Below are 18,103 nucleotides of genomic sequence, written 5' to 3' on the forward strand. Positions count from 1 at the left end.
TAATGTCCTTAAAAGTGAAAGGCATGGCACATCACACAGGGCCACAGGGGGAGGCACCAATGTCAGTTAGGAGGCAAAAAGGAGCTAGGGGAAAGCTTGGCCATAGCCATTATTGGAGTTTCCAGAGGCAAGGCAAGGCAGGGTAAACGATTTAGGTTTGTGTAGTCTGAATAATTCCAAGGGCTTTTGGGGTATCAAGGATGTTACTGGGTGCTGGTGTCTGGCTCTGGGGTGACTCAGAGCAGGGGAAGTATTGGCTTGGTGTGTAAGTTGGATAAAGGAGATGGATCAGAGTATGGGCTCTGGATCACAGGGAAGATGTACACAGCTTGGTCCTTAGTTTGGCTAATGGCTTAGTTTGGCCTGTGACTAATGGCTGCCAAATGGACAAATACAGAATCTGAGAACAGAATATTTAAGACTGTTCAAAATAATTACAATGGAAAGAGTAAATGTTATACTTTGAAGAGAAAAACAAGTCTTCACAGGCTGTAGTAGAGGTCTAAAATTTGAGTAGAAAGAATGATTCTATTCCAAGTTAATGATGATAAATAAAACCAAGAGTTTTAACCCTACTGTTACTTGTATATATAGATGTTACTAGTGACATTATTACAAGAATTATTTTAATCTCACTATCTCTTCTTGTCTCTTTCCTGCTGAATTATCCCTTTCTTGTTTCTCTACTAATTACTTGCCCTGTCTTAAGCTTTATTCAGGTCATTGTTGACATGCAACATAAATTTTAGTTTTGGGTTTTCTGTCAATTGATTATTGCCGATCAATCCTCAGTCTTCTGCATTTGGAAATGGTTCACTCTGTGTTCACCAGTTACCTTGAAATTATTGTCTTTCCCCTTCCTTGACCCCCAGTCTTTATCTTTTTCAAATACTCTGAAACAGTTGTATTATTGTCCAAACTGGAACTCTTTTGAAGAGTAAAAGGGGACACTAAACAGACTTGGTTCCGGGATAAGAGGTATAAACCAAGATTGTCCCTGCTAAGCTGGAAGCACATAAAAATACCTGCTTTTATGGCTATCAGGTGTGCTCTCTGAATTCAAGTTTTGAAAGGACCTACATGCATAGGAAAAATTTTAGAAGAATATACAGCAAACTTAATACTGATTATTTCATGGAGGAATGAGGCAGAATGAAGTCTTTTCTATTTTATACATATCTGAATGGTTTGAATTTTTAAAAATAAGAGCATGTATGCCTTTTGTATTAAAATTTTAAAAAGAAATTACTAATGCTTACTGTAGACAACACAAGTGGCAAATGCTTTATAACCATAGTATACTCTCCAGGCTAGGATGTAGAACAGGAGTGTAGCTTGGGAACCATTTTTGAGAACAATAAAAAGGACTTTAAAATTGTGTTTTGGACTTGGAGGGGAAGGAGAAGAAGAGGTAGAACAGGTGGTGAAGAGACAACTTCTTGACTCAACACCCCTGATTTCTTTTGTGTCTTCTTTATCAAGGAGGATAAACTTAGGTAAAGGATAGCATACCTCAAAGTTTAAAAATGTTTTTATTCCCATATTTATAAGCAAGTACCTAACTTCTTTCAAATGAGTTCTGTTCCTCCAGACTAATAGCAGTTTTATACCATAAGCCTAAAACTTAGAGACATCAGTGCAAAGCCAGCCTTGATCATCTGAAAAATCAGAGTAAGGAAATGCTTGAAACAAAACATGGATATTTCCTTTCCTTTAAGGCATGATTTTTTTTTTTTTTTTTTTAGCAGAGGTACAAATAGAACCCTGATTTCACAAATTTGCCATTGGTTCTTTTTTTTTATGTTATCTTCAGTTATAACATGCCCGTAAGATTATATCGTTTTTTTAAAATAAAAGCTTTGAGAAAAATTGACATATCCATTTTAAAGTAGTGGTTTTTAATATATTCGCAATGTTTTTTAGTTATCACTAGAATCAATTTTAAAACATTTTCATCATTCCAAAAAGAAACTCCATACCCATTGGCAGCCACCCCCCAACTCCCTCATCCCCTGCACCCCTAGGTAACTACTGATCTAACTTCTGTCTAAAAATTTGCCTGTTTGTAGACATTTCATGTAAATGGAATCATACATTATGTGGTTCTTTGTGACTGGCGTTCTCCACTTAGCATAATCTTTTCAGGGTTCATTTACATTGTAGCATATATTATGTACCAGTACTTCATTCCCTTTTATTGCTGAATAATACTGTATGAATTTATTTTATTTATCATTCATTGTTTTATTTATCATTATTTTAACATTGTATTTATCCATTTATCTGTTCATTCATGAGCATTGGGGTTGTTTTCACTTTTTGGCTATTTTAAATAGTGTTGTTAGGAACATTCCTGGACATATGTTTTCTTTCTTTTTTTTTTTTTTTCTTTTTCCTTTTTTTTTTTTTTTGTTTGTTTGTTTGTTTGTTTTTTTGGTTTTTGGTTATATAGCTAGGAGTCAAATTGCTGGATTATATGGTAACTCTGTATTTAATCCCTTGAGGAACTACTAAACTTTTCCAAAGTAGCTACACTATTTTACATTCAGTTTCTGGATTGTACTATTTCAACCCGTACTTTTGTAATATCTGTCTGTATCTTTTTGAGTTAGTTTACCTGCTTGGAATGCCAGGCAGCAGATGCTTCCTATCTCTGATTTATAGGGGGACATAATTGCCCAAATCAAGGCAAACAATGTCTGAAATGTTAAATTTAATCATATTAAATAGCTATATTCCCACCTGATATTTTTGTTTAAGATTATTTAGTAGATTTTCAGCTTTTTATTAGCTTGAGATACTCTCAATCCATAATTTTGTAATTTTGTATGGCTAAGCATACTAAGCGTGTTTCTACTGTGACTAGTTATTCTAATCAGAGAACTCTAAAATCAGATTCTTTGTAATATATATGAAAGCAAGGAAATCCACTGGTACTGTTAAATGTTGTTGATCTTCTGTTTGGGATTCTTAAACTGTTTCAGTGGAAATGTTTTTACCTCAGAATGAATTAGAAAAAGATGAAAATCTGGAATAAAACAGAATAGCATAAAGAATATTTTTTAAATTACTCATAACCTGATAAGAATTTATCTTTATTTTTGGCATGTAATTTAAGTATAAAGACATTTCTGTTTCATAAAGTAATAAATGAGTTGATGTTGTTGAATATGCCATACTTACTGTTTGATAATATAATTATGAGTCTGTTAAAATTTAAAACCAACTAATTTGTACCCAAGTTTGGATACTTTACTCTGGTAAACATTGTATCTTGAGTAAAAATCCTGGTAAACATTTTACCTTGAATCTGAAAAACAATTTTTTCATTGAAAAGAAAGAGCTCATGTGAAAAACAAAGAAGCCCATCTCTAACTCTAAACAAAGGTTAATTAAATAAATGTAAACAAAACAAAATGAAATAGTTACCCCGTAAATTATTAGTTAATATCAGCCTGCCATTTGAATAGGTAGATGATTTCAGAAACAGAGCACTATATTGATGCCTTTGTATATTTATTTTTGCAGGTGAAAAAAGCCAAGATGCAGGAATCAGGAGAGCAAACTTTAAGGTATGAAAAGTTAAATTTCTTTTTAATGATCTACTTAGTTTTTTTTCACCTGCTATTTATAAGTATATGGGTACATTTTGGGTTGACTACGCTAGTTTTGAATTTTAGCATCAGTCTTTAGGTTTTGAAATTATTTAGTTTAAGGTGAAAATATCCTTCCACTGGTTTGTCCTTGAAACAAATAAGTGCTGATTTTTGTCTTATTCATTCATTATTTGTTTAGGAATTTGTACTGAACTCATGTTATCTATCAGGTCCTGCAATATACGGAAGAGACATGATGGTGAACATTCTTCAGTCAGATGTAGAGGGTACAAAATGGGAAAAAGAAGCAGAAATAAGGGAAATCCAAAGGATTTGGCATTAATCACCAAATGGACATGGGATGCCTTAATCATTAGCTCCACTCCCTGTCGATAAGAGACAGCTTCTTTGCCCCTCATACTCCGGCTTCCACAACACCAGAGTTTTCAGTTTTCCACAGTCCTTACTTCTGTTTGTCTATGAACCAGTAACTGCACCACCTCTAACATCTGAACTTCCAGAATCCTACTCTTTCAGTACCACACACCCCATTCCAGCTCATTTCCACTACTGCCACACCAGCCATGTGATATCTTCCTGTACATTTTCCGTTAAATGAGCTATCATATTTTCACTCTTACCCATTGACGCTTCCCACAAAGATTTCAATATTTTTCTTACGCTTTTTAAATTATAAGATCTATTAATCAGTCCCTTGCAAACATTTCTACCTTGTTCTCCTTTTCCCCTGTGTCATGCTTCCTTAGCAAAACCACAACCCTGGGTAGACCACCTGTTCACCTATTCCATTCTTACTTCCAGTCACCTGAACATTGTCAGAGAAAAACACAAAACTGTTTTCATTTATGATTACATCGGAAACAGGCACTTAAGCACTCCTGGTGGTCCAGCCACCCTTCCTAGTGTGTTTTATCTTAGGCTGTAAAATCATCTTTCTTTCCCTCCCTCCCTTCCTCCTTGCCTCCTGCCTCCTCCCCTTCCTTTCATCTTTCTTGCCCTTTACTTTGCTCCCATTTACCCAGCTGGGGATCTTGCTCCCTAATTCAAAGAGAACTTAGAAACATTTAGATAGAAACTGTCTCATTTGTCTGTCACCACATCTACCCATTTATCTGCTTCTCTACAATATTCTCTTTTACCCTATCCTCTGAAGTTAATTCCTCTGCTTATATCTAAGGCTGATCCTTCCAGTTATATTATGGAACCTACCACCTTTGTCTTTTCCTATAATTATCCCTTCTCTCTCCTTCAGTTTCTTTATTATGATAAAATATATATAACATAAACTTCACCATTCATTCATTTTTAAGTGTATAAATCAGCGGCATTATTATATTCACATTGTTGTGCAACCATCACCACCATCCATCTCTAGAACTTTTTTCATCTTCCTAAACTGAAACTCTGTATTCATTAAATAATAGTTCCCCATTTCCCTGTTCTCCTAACTGCTGGCAACCACTGTTCTACTTTGTCTCTGTGATTTTGACTACTCTGAGTACCTCCTTTTAGTGGAATCAGACAGTATTTGTCTTTATGGGACTAGCTTGTTTTATTTAGTGCAGTGTCTTCAGGGTTCATTTATGTCATAGCATGTGTCAGGATTTCCTTCCTTTTTAAGGCTGAATAATATTCCATTGTACGTCCAAACCTAATTTTGTTTATTCATTATTGGTTGATTGTGTTCATTATTTATCAGAGAGAGCGAGAGAGAGAAGGGAATGAGCAGAGAGAGAGGGAGAGACAGCATGGAACCTGACATGGGGCTCGAACCCATGAACCATGAGATCATGGCCTGAGCCAAAACCAGAGTCGGATGCTTAAACCAACTGAGCCATCCAAGTGCCCCTGTGTTGATTATTGACAAGAGTTCTACTGAATAAGAATCAAGCATTTGTGATGCTTCTCACTTTTTGAAGAGTTTGGGTGTTTTTGCTTTTTAGAGGGAGAAGTCCTTTTATTTGAGAACATCCTTTTTTTTTCACCATGCACAACTATTAAGCAAAATTTATGTTTATATAACTGTGAAAATAGATGTTGAGATAGTACATAATTTTTCTAGATTTAATAATTTCATTTATTTTTTAAAAAATTTTTAATGTTTATTTTTGAGAGGGACAGACAGAGTGCAAGTGGAGGGAGATACAGAATCAGAAGCAGGCTCCAGGCTCCAAGCTGTCAGCACAGAGCCCCATGTGGGGCTCGAACTCACAGACTGCAAGATCATGACCTGGGCCAAAGTCGGACACTTAACCTACTGAACCACCCAGGCGCCCCTAGATCTAAAATTTTAAATGTTTAACAAAGTACTAGGGGCACCTGGGTGGTTCAGTCCAACTGGGCATCCGACTCTTGGTTTCATCGCTGCTGACAGCTCAGAGCTTGGAGCCTGCTTTGGATTCTGTCTCCCCCTCTCTCTGCCCCTCCCCTGCTTGCTCTCTGTCTCTCTCTCTCTCTCTTAAATATAAATAAACATTTAAAATTTTTTAAAAATAAATAAAAAGTTAATTACATTTGAGGAAAAGTTGTTTGAACATTCAGAATATACCAGGAAAAAAAAACTATATTGATATTACACTTGAATATTAGTGGTCCATTCAGAAAAGATATGAGAGCCTTAAGAGTTTTGATGCTGTGGTGGTGTCCATGTGGCTCAGTCGGTAGAGCATCTGACTTCAGCTCAAATCATGATCTCATGGTTTGTGAGTTCAGGCCCTGCACTGGGCTCTCTGCTGACAGTGCAGAACCTGCTTTGGATTCTCTGTCTCCCTCTCTCTCTGCCCCTTCCCCACTCATATTCTCTCTCTCTCTCTCTCTCTCTCTCTCAAAAATAAATAAACATTAAAAATTTTGATGCTGTGTATTTTTAGTATAAATAACATTTATTTTAAAAGTTTTGCTGCGTAGAAACTATTCTTGTTTTTTATTAGTCAGTCTTACCTTTCCAGATATATGGAGCCTCTCGTACAGTGTCCTCTACTTTTCCCTAGAGTGTAGAATAGCAAAGTGGATTTCTTTCTAGGAAACACGAATATGGAAAGGATGCCTGGGCTGGGGAGAAGTTGTAATATAATAATAATGGCTACAGTTAAATTGTCTGTGTTCTAGTCTCTCAGTACGTTTTATATATTAATTAATTAATCCCTACAACTACCCTATGAGTTAGGCTCTATTATTATCCCTCTTTGACAGTTGAAACTGGAGTGCAAAGAAGTACCCAAAGTCATTAAGCTAGTTTTGGCAGAGTGGAATATGAACGCAAGCAGTCTGGCTCTAGAATCTGTAGTCTTAATCATTATGCTAACCTGGTAGTTGAGGGAATAACTAAAGAGTGGAAAGTAAAGTAGAAGGAAGAGGGAGTTAGTTAGTAAAATCATCATTCCAGAATTTCAGTGAGACTCTTGCCAACATTGAAGTGTGTGACATAAGGACTTGTTCTCCCAGTTTGTGTGATTTACCTTTTGCAATTTCTCTGAATTTCCCTTATAACTTAAAAAAAAAAAGGTATTTTTCAGTCTGGGATATGATAACAAATTTAGAAAAACATTTTTTTAATTAGAGAAGAAAAATATAGCAGAATGAACCATTTTAAGGTTCAGAATCCCCTTCTGGGAAGCAAGCATATGTAATTTGAAAAAACTTTTCAAGTGATTATGAGAATCACTTTCTGAAATCAGACATCTCTCTACTTCCCTGTGGAACTTTGGAAACAAAGCAACAGTGCAGTTTTAAGTGTTGTGGAGGTGTTTTTTTTTTTTTTTTCCCTACCACATGGTCTTTAGAAAAACTCTGACTTGCCTATAACTTAGCTAGAATTTCTGAATGATATGAAAGTGGAAGGGGTCTAGTGATATGAGAAAGAACAGTCACATGCTGAGGGTACACTACCCTTGACCCTAGCTCTTCAGGTAGCTGCTAAAACCAATAATAATAATACCATGAGGAAGACTTACTTTGCCTCCTACTTGTATAGCCTAGGAAGAAATGGGTTTGATGTAATCACTTTAAGCAATGCAGCAAGTCCATGAGGGACTAATGTATTCATTTTGGTTCTCTCAGTCAAGTGAGCAGCCCTGAAGTCAGTGATCAGAAACCTGAAACTTCAAGCCTTGCTTCAAACCTTACCATGTCAGAGGAAAGTAAGTACTATATTCTGTGCATGATGGAAGAGGTATTCCTATAGGTAATGCTGTTCTTTTATAATTGGTTTTCACTGACTGCCTTTTTTGTCCCATATGTACAGAAGCCTTTCCTTTCCGTGTGTGTGTGTGTGTGTGTTCATCCCCGTGCTCCCATATAAACTTTATTGACATACCAGCTGAGGGACAAAATCGCATGGAATCCACTTACCTGAGGAGTCACACTTGACTTTATTTTTGTTTTGAAGTTGGATGTTCGTGGGGCGCCTGGGTGGCTCAGTCGGTTGAGCCTCCAACTTCGGCTCAGGTCATGATCTCACGGTCTGTGAGTTCAAGCCCCGCGTTGGGCTCTATGCTGACAGCTCAGAGTCTGGAGCCTGCTTCGGATTCTGTGTCTCCCTCTCTCTCTGCCCGTCCCCCGTTCATGCTCTGTCTCTCTCTGTCTCAAAAATAAGTAAACATTGAAAAAAATTAAAAAAAGAAGTTGGATGTTCTATAGGTAATATGCCTTACCATCAGAAAAGTTTGTAGGCCAACCTCTGACTGCTCTTCTGGAGGCTTTGATGTTTTTCCACCTTTCTAATAACCAAATGATTCTACCTGTCAATTTATGCCAAAAAAGAAAAGTAATCCCCTCAGAACCCGAGATTGATAGTGGGCCCTAAGGGAGATCCAGCTCAATAAGATACATCCTCCATTTACCAGCCTACTTTCTCTGATAGAACAGATGCATTCATGCATGGCCAAAAGTTTGTAGAGTGTTCTGATTTATTCTTGCAGAGATGTAAGTTTCTCTGGCATACCCACATACTCCTCCAGATTGCCTCCATAGGGCAAATAGTGCTCCCTGAAATTAAATCTCATTGCCCCTCCATATTTTACCACACACTTTAAAAGAATAAATTTGTATTCTTTATTGTATTCTTTAAAAAGATACTTGTTTAGGGGATGTTTCTTCTCTTAACAGGTTATGCTTCACCTTATATACTTCCATATATTAGAAAATGATATGTCTTGAGTTGTATATATTATTCTAGTGGTTCTCAAACTTTTAGCATACTTAAGAATCATCTGGAGTGCTTATTTGTAGTGTAGAATTCCAGCCTCATTTTCATAGATTATCACATTCAATAGATCTGATGCGGATGGGAATCTATATTTTCAAGAAGATAGCTAGGTGATTCTGATGCATGTGAGAAACTGTTCATTCTGTGGGAAACTGCTCTAATCAGTGAAAAGTCTCTCTAATTTTTTTAATGTCCCACTCATCCCCAAGAAATAAACCTGTTCCTTTTATATTCGAAGGCCAGGAATTAAGTTGAATCTCTTGCTGCTTCTAAATGATTTTTCTCTTTTTTCCTTCAAAAACTCTAGTTCCTTTGAAGTCTATATTTATGCCTCCCCCTACCTTTCTTTTTACCCTAGACTGAACTCCTAGTCATTTTGCTCTTTAAAAACTAGATCTTTGTTTTCTTCTCCATCCAAACCCTTACTGTTCTTAGTGATTTCAAAATCCATGTAGATGACTTATCCAATCAGTACCCATCATCACATCTGCCTGCCTTGATGTCCCATTTTACTCAGCAGATATTCTGTGGCTCTTTATTATAATAATTCTATTACAGATACTTTCGGTAACTTTGCCTCTTGAGCTATTCTTGCTAAGCCTTCTTGCAAAGCCTCTCCTTGCTAACCCTTCTTGCTAATTTAATATAACTCCCCATCTTCTCCATAGTGTATTCAAATAGCTAAATATGGCTAAATTATATACCTAGTTGACTTATTACAACGCCTCAAGTAGGCACCCATCATGCTTAGAAATCCTATTGCATTTCCCCATTTCCCTAATGAGTTTTACCTTTTGATAATTCACACCTCTTTTCCTCTTTTTTTTTTTAATTTTTTTTTTAATGTTTATTTATTTTGGGGACAGAGAGAGACAGAGCATGAATGGGGGAGGGGCAGAGAGAGAGGGAGACACAGAATCGGAAGCAGGCTCCAGGCTCTGAGCCATCAGCCCAGACAGAGCCTGACGCGGGGCTCGAACCCACAGACCGCAAGATTGTGACCCGAGCTGAAGTCTGACGCTTAACCGACTGAGCCACCCAGGCGCCCCACCTCTTTTCCTCTTAAAGTACCTATACCCTCACTCACCTTTCCTCATCCTTAATTGATGGCTCCTTTGCAAATAGCAGTTGTCAGACAAGAAACTCCCTTATCATCCCTCCACCACCAAATCTTCAAACCTACCTGTGTTTGTACCCGTGTTTTCTTGCTTCATTCTCATCAGAATGGAAATAGTATTCTTGCTCCAGAGGTAAGACCTTTTGTGCTCTGTGTCCAATCCCTTCTTACCCTCCCCTAAGACCACTCCTGTATCATCACATTCTTCTTCTCTTCTTTTAAACATTTTTTTTAAGTTTATTTATTTTGAGAGAGAAAATGTGCACGTAAGTGGGGGAGGGGCAGAGAGAGAATCCCAAGCAGGCTCTATGCTGTCAGCACACAGCCCAATACAGGGCTTGGTCCCATGAACTGTGAGATCATGATCTGAGCCGAAATCAAGAGTTGGATGGTTAACTGACTGAGCCACCCAGGTGCCCCACATTCTTCTTCTCTTCTTAATTCTTCCTCTCAGTAAAGAGACATGACCCAGTATCTGTGGTCTTAAAACACAAACAAAATCTTCCTTTGGTTCTGTATTCCCCACTAGTTTCATGCCTTTTCTTTGTCCCATGACCCATTGGAACCTCTGGAAAGAGTTGCCCTTTTCTTTTCTTTTTTCTTTTTTTTTTTTCTTTTTAATTTTTTTTAATGTTTATTTATTTTTGAGAGAGAGAGAGAGAGAGAGAGAAAGGAGCAGAGAGAGAGGGAGACACAGAATCCGAAGCAGGCTCCAGGCTCTGAGCTGTCAGCACAGAGCCCGTCGCAGGGCTTGAACTCACAAACCGTGAGATCATGACCTGAGCCGAAGTCGGACGTTCTACCGACTGAGCCACCCAGGAGCCCCTAGAGTTGCCCTTTTGTTTTCTTGTCTCCCATTAATTCTTCAGCCCTCTCAAATTTTGCTCCTGTCACCACTCTTCCAATGAAATTGCTCTTGTCAAGGTCATCAGTTATTTTCAGTTACTGTGAGAGTACTAGTTCTAGTGCATGTTTCTCTCTTCTCATATTCTGCCTCACCATTTTTCCTCCCGCCTTTCTCCTTTCTTGGCCCTTCTTCCTCTGTCTGAACTCCGAATGTAGGTGGGCTTCAGGATTTATTTTGAGTCCACCATCTTTTCTCTTTCTGCATCCTCTCATCCATTACATTATTATATTACTTTAAATATTGTATACATTGTTGGGGTGCCTGGGTGGCTCTGTTGGTTAAGCATCTGACTTCAGCTCAGGTCGTGATCTGACGGTTCATGAGTTTGAGCCCCACATCGGGCTCTGCACTGACAGCATAGAGCCCACTTTGGACCTTATGTCTCCCTCTCTCTGTCCCTCCTCTACTCATTTGCGCTTTCTCTCAAAGATAAATAAACATTAAAAAATAAAACAAATATTGTATACATTGTTAATGAATTCCAAATTTTTATTTCCAGTCTGACCTCTCCCCTGATTTAACTGCCTATTTGACATTTCCACTTAGATATCTGAAAGGAAATTCGTACTTAAAATGTGTGAAAGTATTTTATTCCCTTAGCCCCTATCAAACCTCTTGTCCCAAACTTCCCCATTTTAGGAAGTGGTTTCATCGTCCCTCTAGTTGTTCAAGTTGAAGACATAGGAATTATCCTGTATTCCCCTGTTTTCCTCATTCCTTATATACAAATCCATCAGAATGTCCTGTTAGTTTTACCTTCAGAATATGTTTCAAGGTTGTGCCTCATCTTCACTGCTGCTATTCTAGTATTATAGCAGCTTATGCCTTGACTGTTTATAATCCTTTCATGGTTCTTAAGTCCAGCAAAGATAAAGCCTCATTCATTCTATAGAGAAGTTAATATTGAACCTAAATCTCCCAGGATGTTTTGTCAATCTCTTCGAGAATTAAATTAAATTAGAGGAGGAGAGGGGTTGGGGTTTTGAAAGTACTTGTCAGCAGAGAAGGAACCATTATGCAGAATTCAAATGAAATTATGTTTTATGTGATGGATGGTAAGAACTTTAGACCTAATTGAGATCTCCTTCATTTTTGTCAAAATGATTATGGATGAATGTGATCTACAACAGTAACTACTTTTAAAAAAATTTTTTAACATTTGTTCATCTTTGAGAGACAGAAACAGAGTGTGAGCAGGGGAGGGGCAGAGAGAGGGGGAGACATAGAATCTGAAGCAGGCTCCACGCTCTGAGCTGTCAGCACAGAGTCCGACGCGGGCTTGAACTCACGAACCGCGAGATCATGACCTGAGCTGAAGTCGGATGCCCAACCAACTGAGCCACCCAGGCACCCCTAATTTCCAGTGTTTTTAAAGACCTTGAACAATGACAGTGGATAAGATCTTTTATGCCTAACTCACAGATGTCGATTTGTCTCACTGTTGGGCATGAATTGGCCCCTCATCATGACCAGAGTTCCCTTTTTACTTCAGACATTCGGGAAACCCAGCTAGATGTAAAGTTAGTTGGTTTACTCTTAATCCCTATAATAGAGCAACCTCCTTTATAGATGTTAAAGGAAGTTCTTGGACAGTTCAGGGGCCTGGTACAAGTTCTTTATCATATAATTCTGTCTACAACATGGCCTGAAATGGTGCCTAATAAATAGGATTCTGCTACCTGTCAGACTTGAGCTGAATATTTACAGATGAAATCATGAGGGTCCAGCCTTCACAGAAGCTATTTTAGATGAAGTCATGGGGGTCAAAGAGGACACTAGCTGTGAAAGTCTCTTTACTTGATGGTTCATCAGAGAATCACATCAGTTCCTCGGATCTGTCTTTGCTTTGCCAAACTTAAAGCCTTAACTACAAAGCTGAAAAAATAGTGGTATAGAAGCATACTTGCATCTTTTGCTGCATTATACACAGCACTAGCAACAGTTTTCTAATAAAACTGGGTACTTCCCCCCAAATCTGTCTTCCTGCAAGTCATTCTTAGGGCCTTTTACTCAGAATAGTGGAAGCACCCAGAGAATGAACAAGCTGAAGAAATACATTGTGGTTTCTTAGATCTGGATCTTACTTTTGAAGTTTGCCTGTGAATACAGTGAACACTTGGGAGGTTGCTTCATCTATGGTTTTAGCTCAGTGATGGATGAAGCTAGAGATGAGCTGGAACTAACCTTCAGCTCTTTTCCATAGCCCCCACATTCTGGCTTCTTTCACTGTCTCTAAAAGTCTCTAAACCCATTACTGTAAGAGAGAAGTATTTTCTATTGCATAGTCTTCCTCAATTTCTGATGTCCAAGCTGTATTCTGTTATTTGAAAGACTATACAGTGAGATATGTGGTTTTCTCATTTCATTTTTGGAATGTTCTAACTTTTTACCTGGTGATATCTTTCTTTCAGTTATGACATGCACCGATTACATCCCTCGCTCATCCAATGATTATACCTCACAAATGTATTCTGCAAAGTAAGTTCAATAATTATTTCAAAAATCTATATGCCTTTAGGTTCATTTCAAAATTTAATTTGATACTTAGCTTATTAAGTTGACATTTAACTTAATTTCACCTCTCTTGTTTCTGTTCCTACACCAATTTTTTTATTCCCTCTAAATGTAGAGTCTCTGTAACATACTTTGAAAAAGTAGATAGTTGCCTGGAATAGATCACTGTTGCCCAGGAGCTTGCTCTAAGTGAATAGTCACTGAAAATGAAAATACTGTTAGTTATCAAAGCATAATACTGATTGACCTCTGATCATTCTCGCTTTCGTCTACCTTGATAAATCAATAAACACAGCTCAAGCCAGTCTTCTAGCGGGACTTCTCAGCTTAATTGTTTTAGGAATGTCCTGAAAGTAGAACTAGGCTTGAAGTTAGGCTTAGTGGGTTGCAGTCACTAAGAGGCAACATTTTGGGCCTTCAACAGGTAAGATCAGCATTTAAGATCCATAAGTTAATCATCTCCGGCATGAGTAGGTGCAGAACCGTGCATATGCCAGACTACCAATTGTGTGTTAATAAAGGGTGAGCCTGCACATAAATTGATATACATGGGTGTGTTATTAAAGTAGGATGAATTCCCAGGTGCTTACATAGGCAGAACACAAAGAAATTGGTAACAGAGGTGTGTGATACCCATGGGACTGTTAAAAAAAGAAAACTGATAATTTTTTTTCCTTTTTGTGCCCATTTTTACCTTTTGAATTTTTAATCAGTTAAGAAATAACTAAAAGGTCAACTCAATGAGTTCTTCAAATTCTAATCTGATCTGGAATACTAAGAGCACCTTTGGGCCAGTCATTTTCATGTGATTTTCTTCTGTGAAATGACTGAACTTATTATTCTCTGAGATCATTATGAAGGAGATAAGAAAATACTTTGAGCTATAAAGACACTATAGGAAAAAAGGATATTGTGATATTTAGCATATCTGGAGATCAGTCATTTGAAGTCACCAAGATTTAAAATTTTTCCCATGTGACTTGATTCACAACTACAACCTGAGCTATTTCTTGGTCTCATATCTGACTAGGAAGAATAGATGTGAATATGTTGCATATTCCAAATTCATTTGCCTACTCACAAAATATTTACATACCTGTTGCGTTCAGAACACCTTATTTGCTATGCCTTCTATCTTAATTCAGACATCTTTAGCACTTACATGAACCATTGCATTATAGCTATTTTTTAACCGAACCTCTATTTTGACTTTCTCCCCCTTCTAATCCATGTTACAAAGCAATGTCAAATTAATCTTTATTAAAGAACAGCTCTGATCTTGTCATTCTTTGCTCAACAATTTCAGTGACTCCTAGTTGTTTCCGATTGGTCTGAACTCTTTTAGCCTGGTGTTCGAGGTCTTTGCTGTCTTTCTTTTTCTTGCTGCTCCCCTTTACGTACATCCTTTAATATAATCTCTTGTCCTTGCAAGCTTAAGCCCTTGTTTTCCTTCCTCTATACCTTTGCCAGAGTTTTTCTCTTTTCCTTAAATACCCATTCTGTCCCATTTCTGCACATTTTATCTGCTCAGCTCACACAGCCTTTCTTCATTTTGCTTTCCCCCAAAGCTGGAAAAAATCTTTCCTGTTCTGAAACACCCCTTCCTTACAGTATTTTATTGTTAAGACTTATGTGATACATAAAACACTTGATTACATTATAAGTACAGTATAACTCACCAAATAAAATAACTTGTATCTAAAAATTCAGTGCATAAAATGTGGGACCATTTTATTGCATGGACGAAATGACCAGGTCATCTAGCTAAAAGTCCCAGAAGTTCCACTGCTGAATTCAAATTCCTGCTAAACCTGATGTGGTTGGCTGCAACTAGTGGCAGGTGTATTCTGGCTTGAATGTCTGTGGGGAGATTCCGAGTCCTGTCTGGGACATGTCACATTTTATTAGTTACCTGGCTTCTATTTTGTAGACTTGATCTGGGGATATTGGGGCCCACCTCTGCTCCCTGTTCTTTGATGTGTAGTGGTCGCTTGCTTTTTCTTTACCAGCCTAACCCTCTTTTTCAAGTCCTACTTTCCCTCTTAGTTTGGCCCAGAGGGCTGGGTGGAGAATAAGAGCCATTTGTGAATCCCATTCTGTCCAGTCTTCTGTTATGTTGGGGTTTATTCTCTATGTAGATAAGTTTATCTGTCTTTGTATCTCACAAGGGGCCTTGCATATAGTATATCAAAAATGGTCACAGCATGGTAATTGGACCTTGGGAGGATATTACATTTTCCATAAAATTGTTTCTTAGGTGATTGTAGAACTTGGAAAGGAAAAATTAGTTTTTTCTGGCCATAGTAAGAGACATTTTATGTGGAAGGTTAGTTTCCTCATTGCTGATTCTTTGCTTTTAGTGGTATTAGCTATTTCCTCTATTATTCATTAAAAATAAATCACACATGAAAGTTTTTGTTTTCTTGAACTTTTCTAGACCTTATGCACATATCCTCTCAGTTCCTGTTTCGGAAACTGCTTACCCTGGGCAGACTCAGTACCAGACACTACAGCAGTCTCAACCCTATGCTGTCTACCCTCAGGCAACCCAAACGTATGGACTACCTCCTTTTGGTAAGGCATCTTATTATAAGCAGTTTCTAAGACTATTGATTTTATCCCCCCAAAACTTCGATCTTTCCCCAAAAGTCAAGAATGGCTCATCAGGATGCTGAAAGATGGGTTATTCTTTACAGAGTACCTACTCAGTTACAAGTGTGATAAAAGTTGGGTGTGCAACTTTTCCAACGGTATATTTGATGCATGTTAAATAAAATTAAAACTTTCAGTACTCACTTGTTTATCTATTAACATTTAGCTATTTCCAAGGTACTAAACCTTGACTGTAAAGCTTGGAATCTTTAAGTGTTTGGGAAACTCTTTGAAGAATTACTATTAGTTTCTTTATTATAAAACATGTTACCATGGTTAGGTAAGCATAATTAATACATTTTAAGGTGATTCAGTTTCTTGCTAAAACCAAGTAATCTAAATATCCAGATAGAATATGCCTTCTAGTTTACTCTCTCTCTTTTTTTTCTTTTTGTCAGTTTCTCCCTCTTTCCTCCCTCTGCCCCAAACTGATCAATTGTTACTCTGCTGAACCAAAAAGTCATCTTAGAATGAGGAGAACCCCCAATATTGCATAGCCTTATTTTGTGCATAGTTTGTTCTTTGGTTTTAGGCATCTTGGACATGAACTGCGAATTAGAATGCTTTACTCGAAGCCAATTTGAAACTCTTTGAGCGCTTAATATCTGTGCTGATTTTTCTTTGTGTGTGTAAATTGATATGTGTAGGGTGCTTTATTGCCCATTCCCTGGTTTCCTAGAAACTAGTTTTAGAAAATTGAGAGAATCCTATATTATTTTCACATATGCAGCGTGTTAAAATTATATCTCTGTAACCTTTACCGAAACTAGTTGGAAATTAAAAAAATCATCTAAACAGATTGCCACAGATTCTGGATGTATTAGTGCTGCCTGCCTTTGGTTTCTACATTCCTACTTTTCCTGGCCCATTTGGCCAGTCTTTTTTTTTTTTTTTTTTTTTTTTTTTAATTTTTTTTTTCAACTTTTTTTTTTTTTTTTTTTTTTTTAATTTTTATTTTTGGGACAGAGAGAGACAGAGCATGAACGGGGGAGGGGCAGAGAGAGAGGGAGACACAGAATCGGAAACGGGCTCCAGGCTCTGAGCTGTCAGCCCAGAGCCCGACGCGGGGCTCGAACTCATGGACCGTGAGATCATGACCTGGCTGAAGTCGGACGCTCAACCGACTGCGCCACCCAGGCGCCCCTTTTTAATTTTTTTTTTTAATGTTTATTTATTTTTGAGACAGAGACAGAGCATGAACGGGGGAGGGTCAGAGAGAGAGGGAGGCACAGAATCTGAAGCAGGCTCCAGGCTCCGAGCCGTCAGCCCAGAGCCCGATGCGGGGCTCGAACTCACGGACCGTGAGATCATGACCTGAGCCGAAGTCGGACGCTTAACCGACTGAGCCACCCAGGCGCCCCAAGGCCAGTCTTTATGATAGTGACAGCTTTCTTTTTTTTAAACATTTTTTTTTTTAATTTTTTTTTCAACGTTTTTATTTATTTTTGGGACAGAGAGAGACAGAGCATGAACGGGGGAGGGGCAGAGAGAGAGGGAGACACAGAATCGGAAACAGGCTCCAGGCTCCGAGCCATCAGTCCAGAGCCTGACACGGGGCTCGAACTCACGGACCGCGAGATCGTGACCTGGCTGAAGTCGGACGCTTAACCGACTGCGCCACCCAGGCGCCCCAATAGTGACAGCTTTCTTAGTTTTAGGCTTGTTAGCACTCCTTGGCTTCTGAAAACTACTAGAAACAAAAATGGGGGTTATGTTTAATGATAGTGGTAGTTGATAACTTCATGAGAGAAGACAAACAGCTCTTGTTTCCCTGTTTGTAAGTCTATGCCTCCATGCATGTCAGTATCAGCCAGTTTACTAAAATCTTAAATTTGTTATATATGTAACCAGCCAAAACTGAGCAGTCCTTTTGGAAACAGAACTCTCAGTATATGTTTGTGCTTATATCTTTGTGGGTATGTGAAAGCTAATTTTTCAACAGCTAACTAGTAACAACTAGCAAGTATAAAGTAAGTATTTTTATATTGGTTTTTTACCTTCTGTTTTGATTTAAATTCATTATCATCAATTCCAGAGCCCTTTATGACATTGTTGAACAGTTGGTCATTCCTGCCGTTCAGTATTAAATA

The 18,103-nt window shown here is 38.0% G+C and overlaps 1 protein-coding gene across 2 annotated transcripts in view; it reads left to right on the top strand.

Annotated features, from left to right (window-relative positions):
- The window catches only part of EYA3 (EYA transcriptional coactivator and phosphatase 3), a 98,497-nt gene that overhangs the window by 29,270 nt on the left and 51,124 nt on the right, over positions 1–18,103 (top strand). For both annotated transcript variants that reach the window (XM_047082536.1, XM_047082537.1), the window contains exons 3-6: positions 3,529–3,572; positions 7,677–7,756; positions 13,259–13,325; positions 15,799–15,935. In XM_047082536.1, the coding sequence (XP_046938492.1) occupies positions 3,529–3,572; positions 7,677–7,756; positions 13,259–13,325; positions 15,799–15,935 (328 nt within the window). The remainder of the gene's footprint in view (positions 1–3,528; positions 3,573–7,676; positions 7,757–13,258; positions 13,326–15,798; positions 15,936–18,103) is intronic.

The sequence above is a fragment of the Lynx rufus genome, unplaced genomic scaffold (assembly GCF_022079265.1).
Source record: "Lynx rufus isolate CCGP_SWC_20201006 ecotype Redwood Valley unplaced genomic scaffold, mLynRuf1.p SCAF_2, whole genome shotgun sequence".
NCBI classification, from domain to species: Eukaryota; Metazoa; Chordata; class Mammalia; order Carnivora; family Felidae; genus Lynx; species Lynx rufus.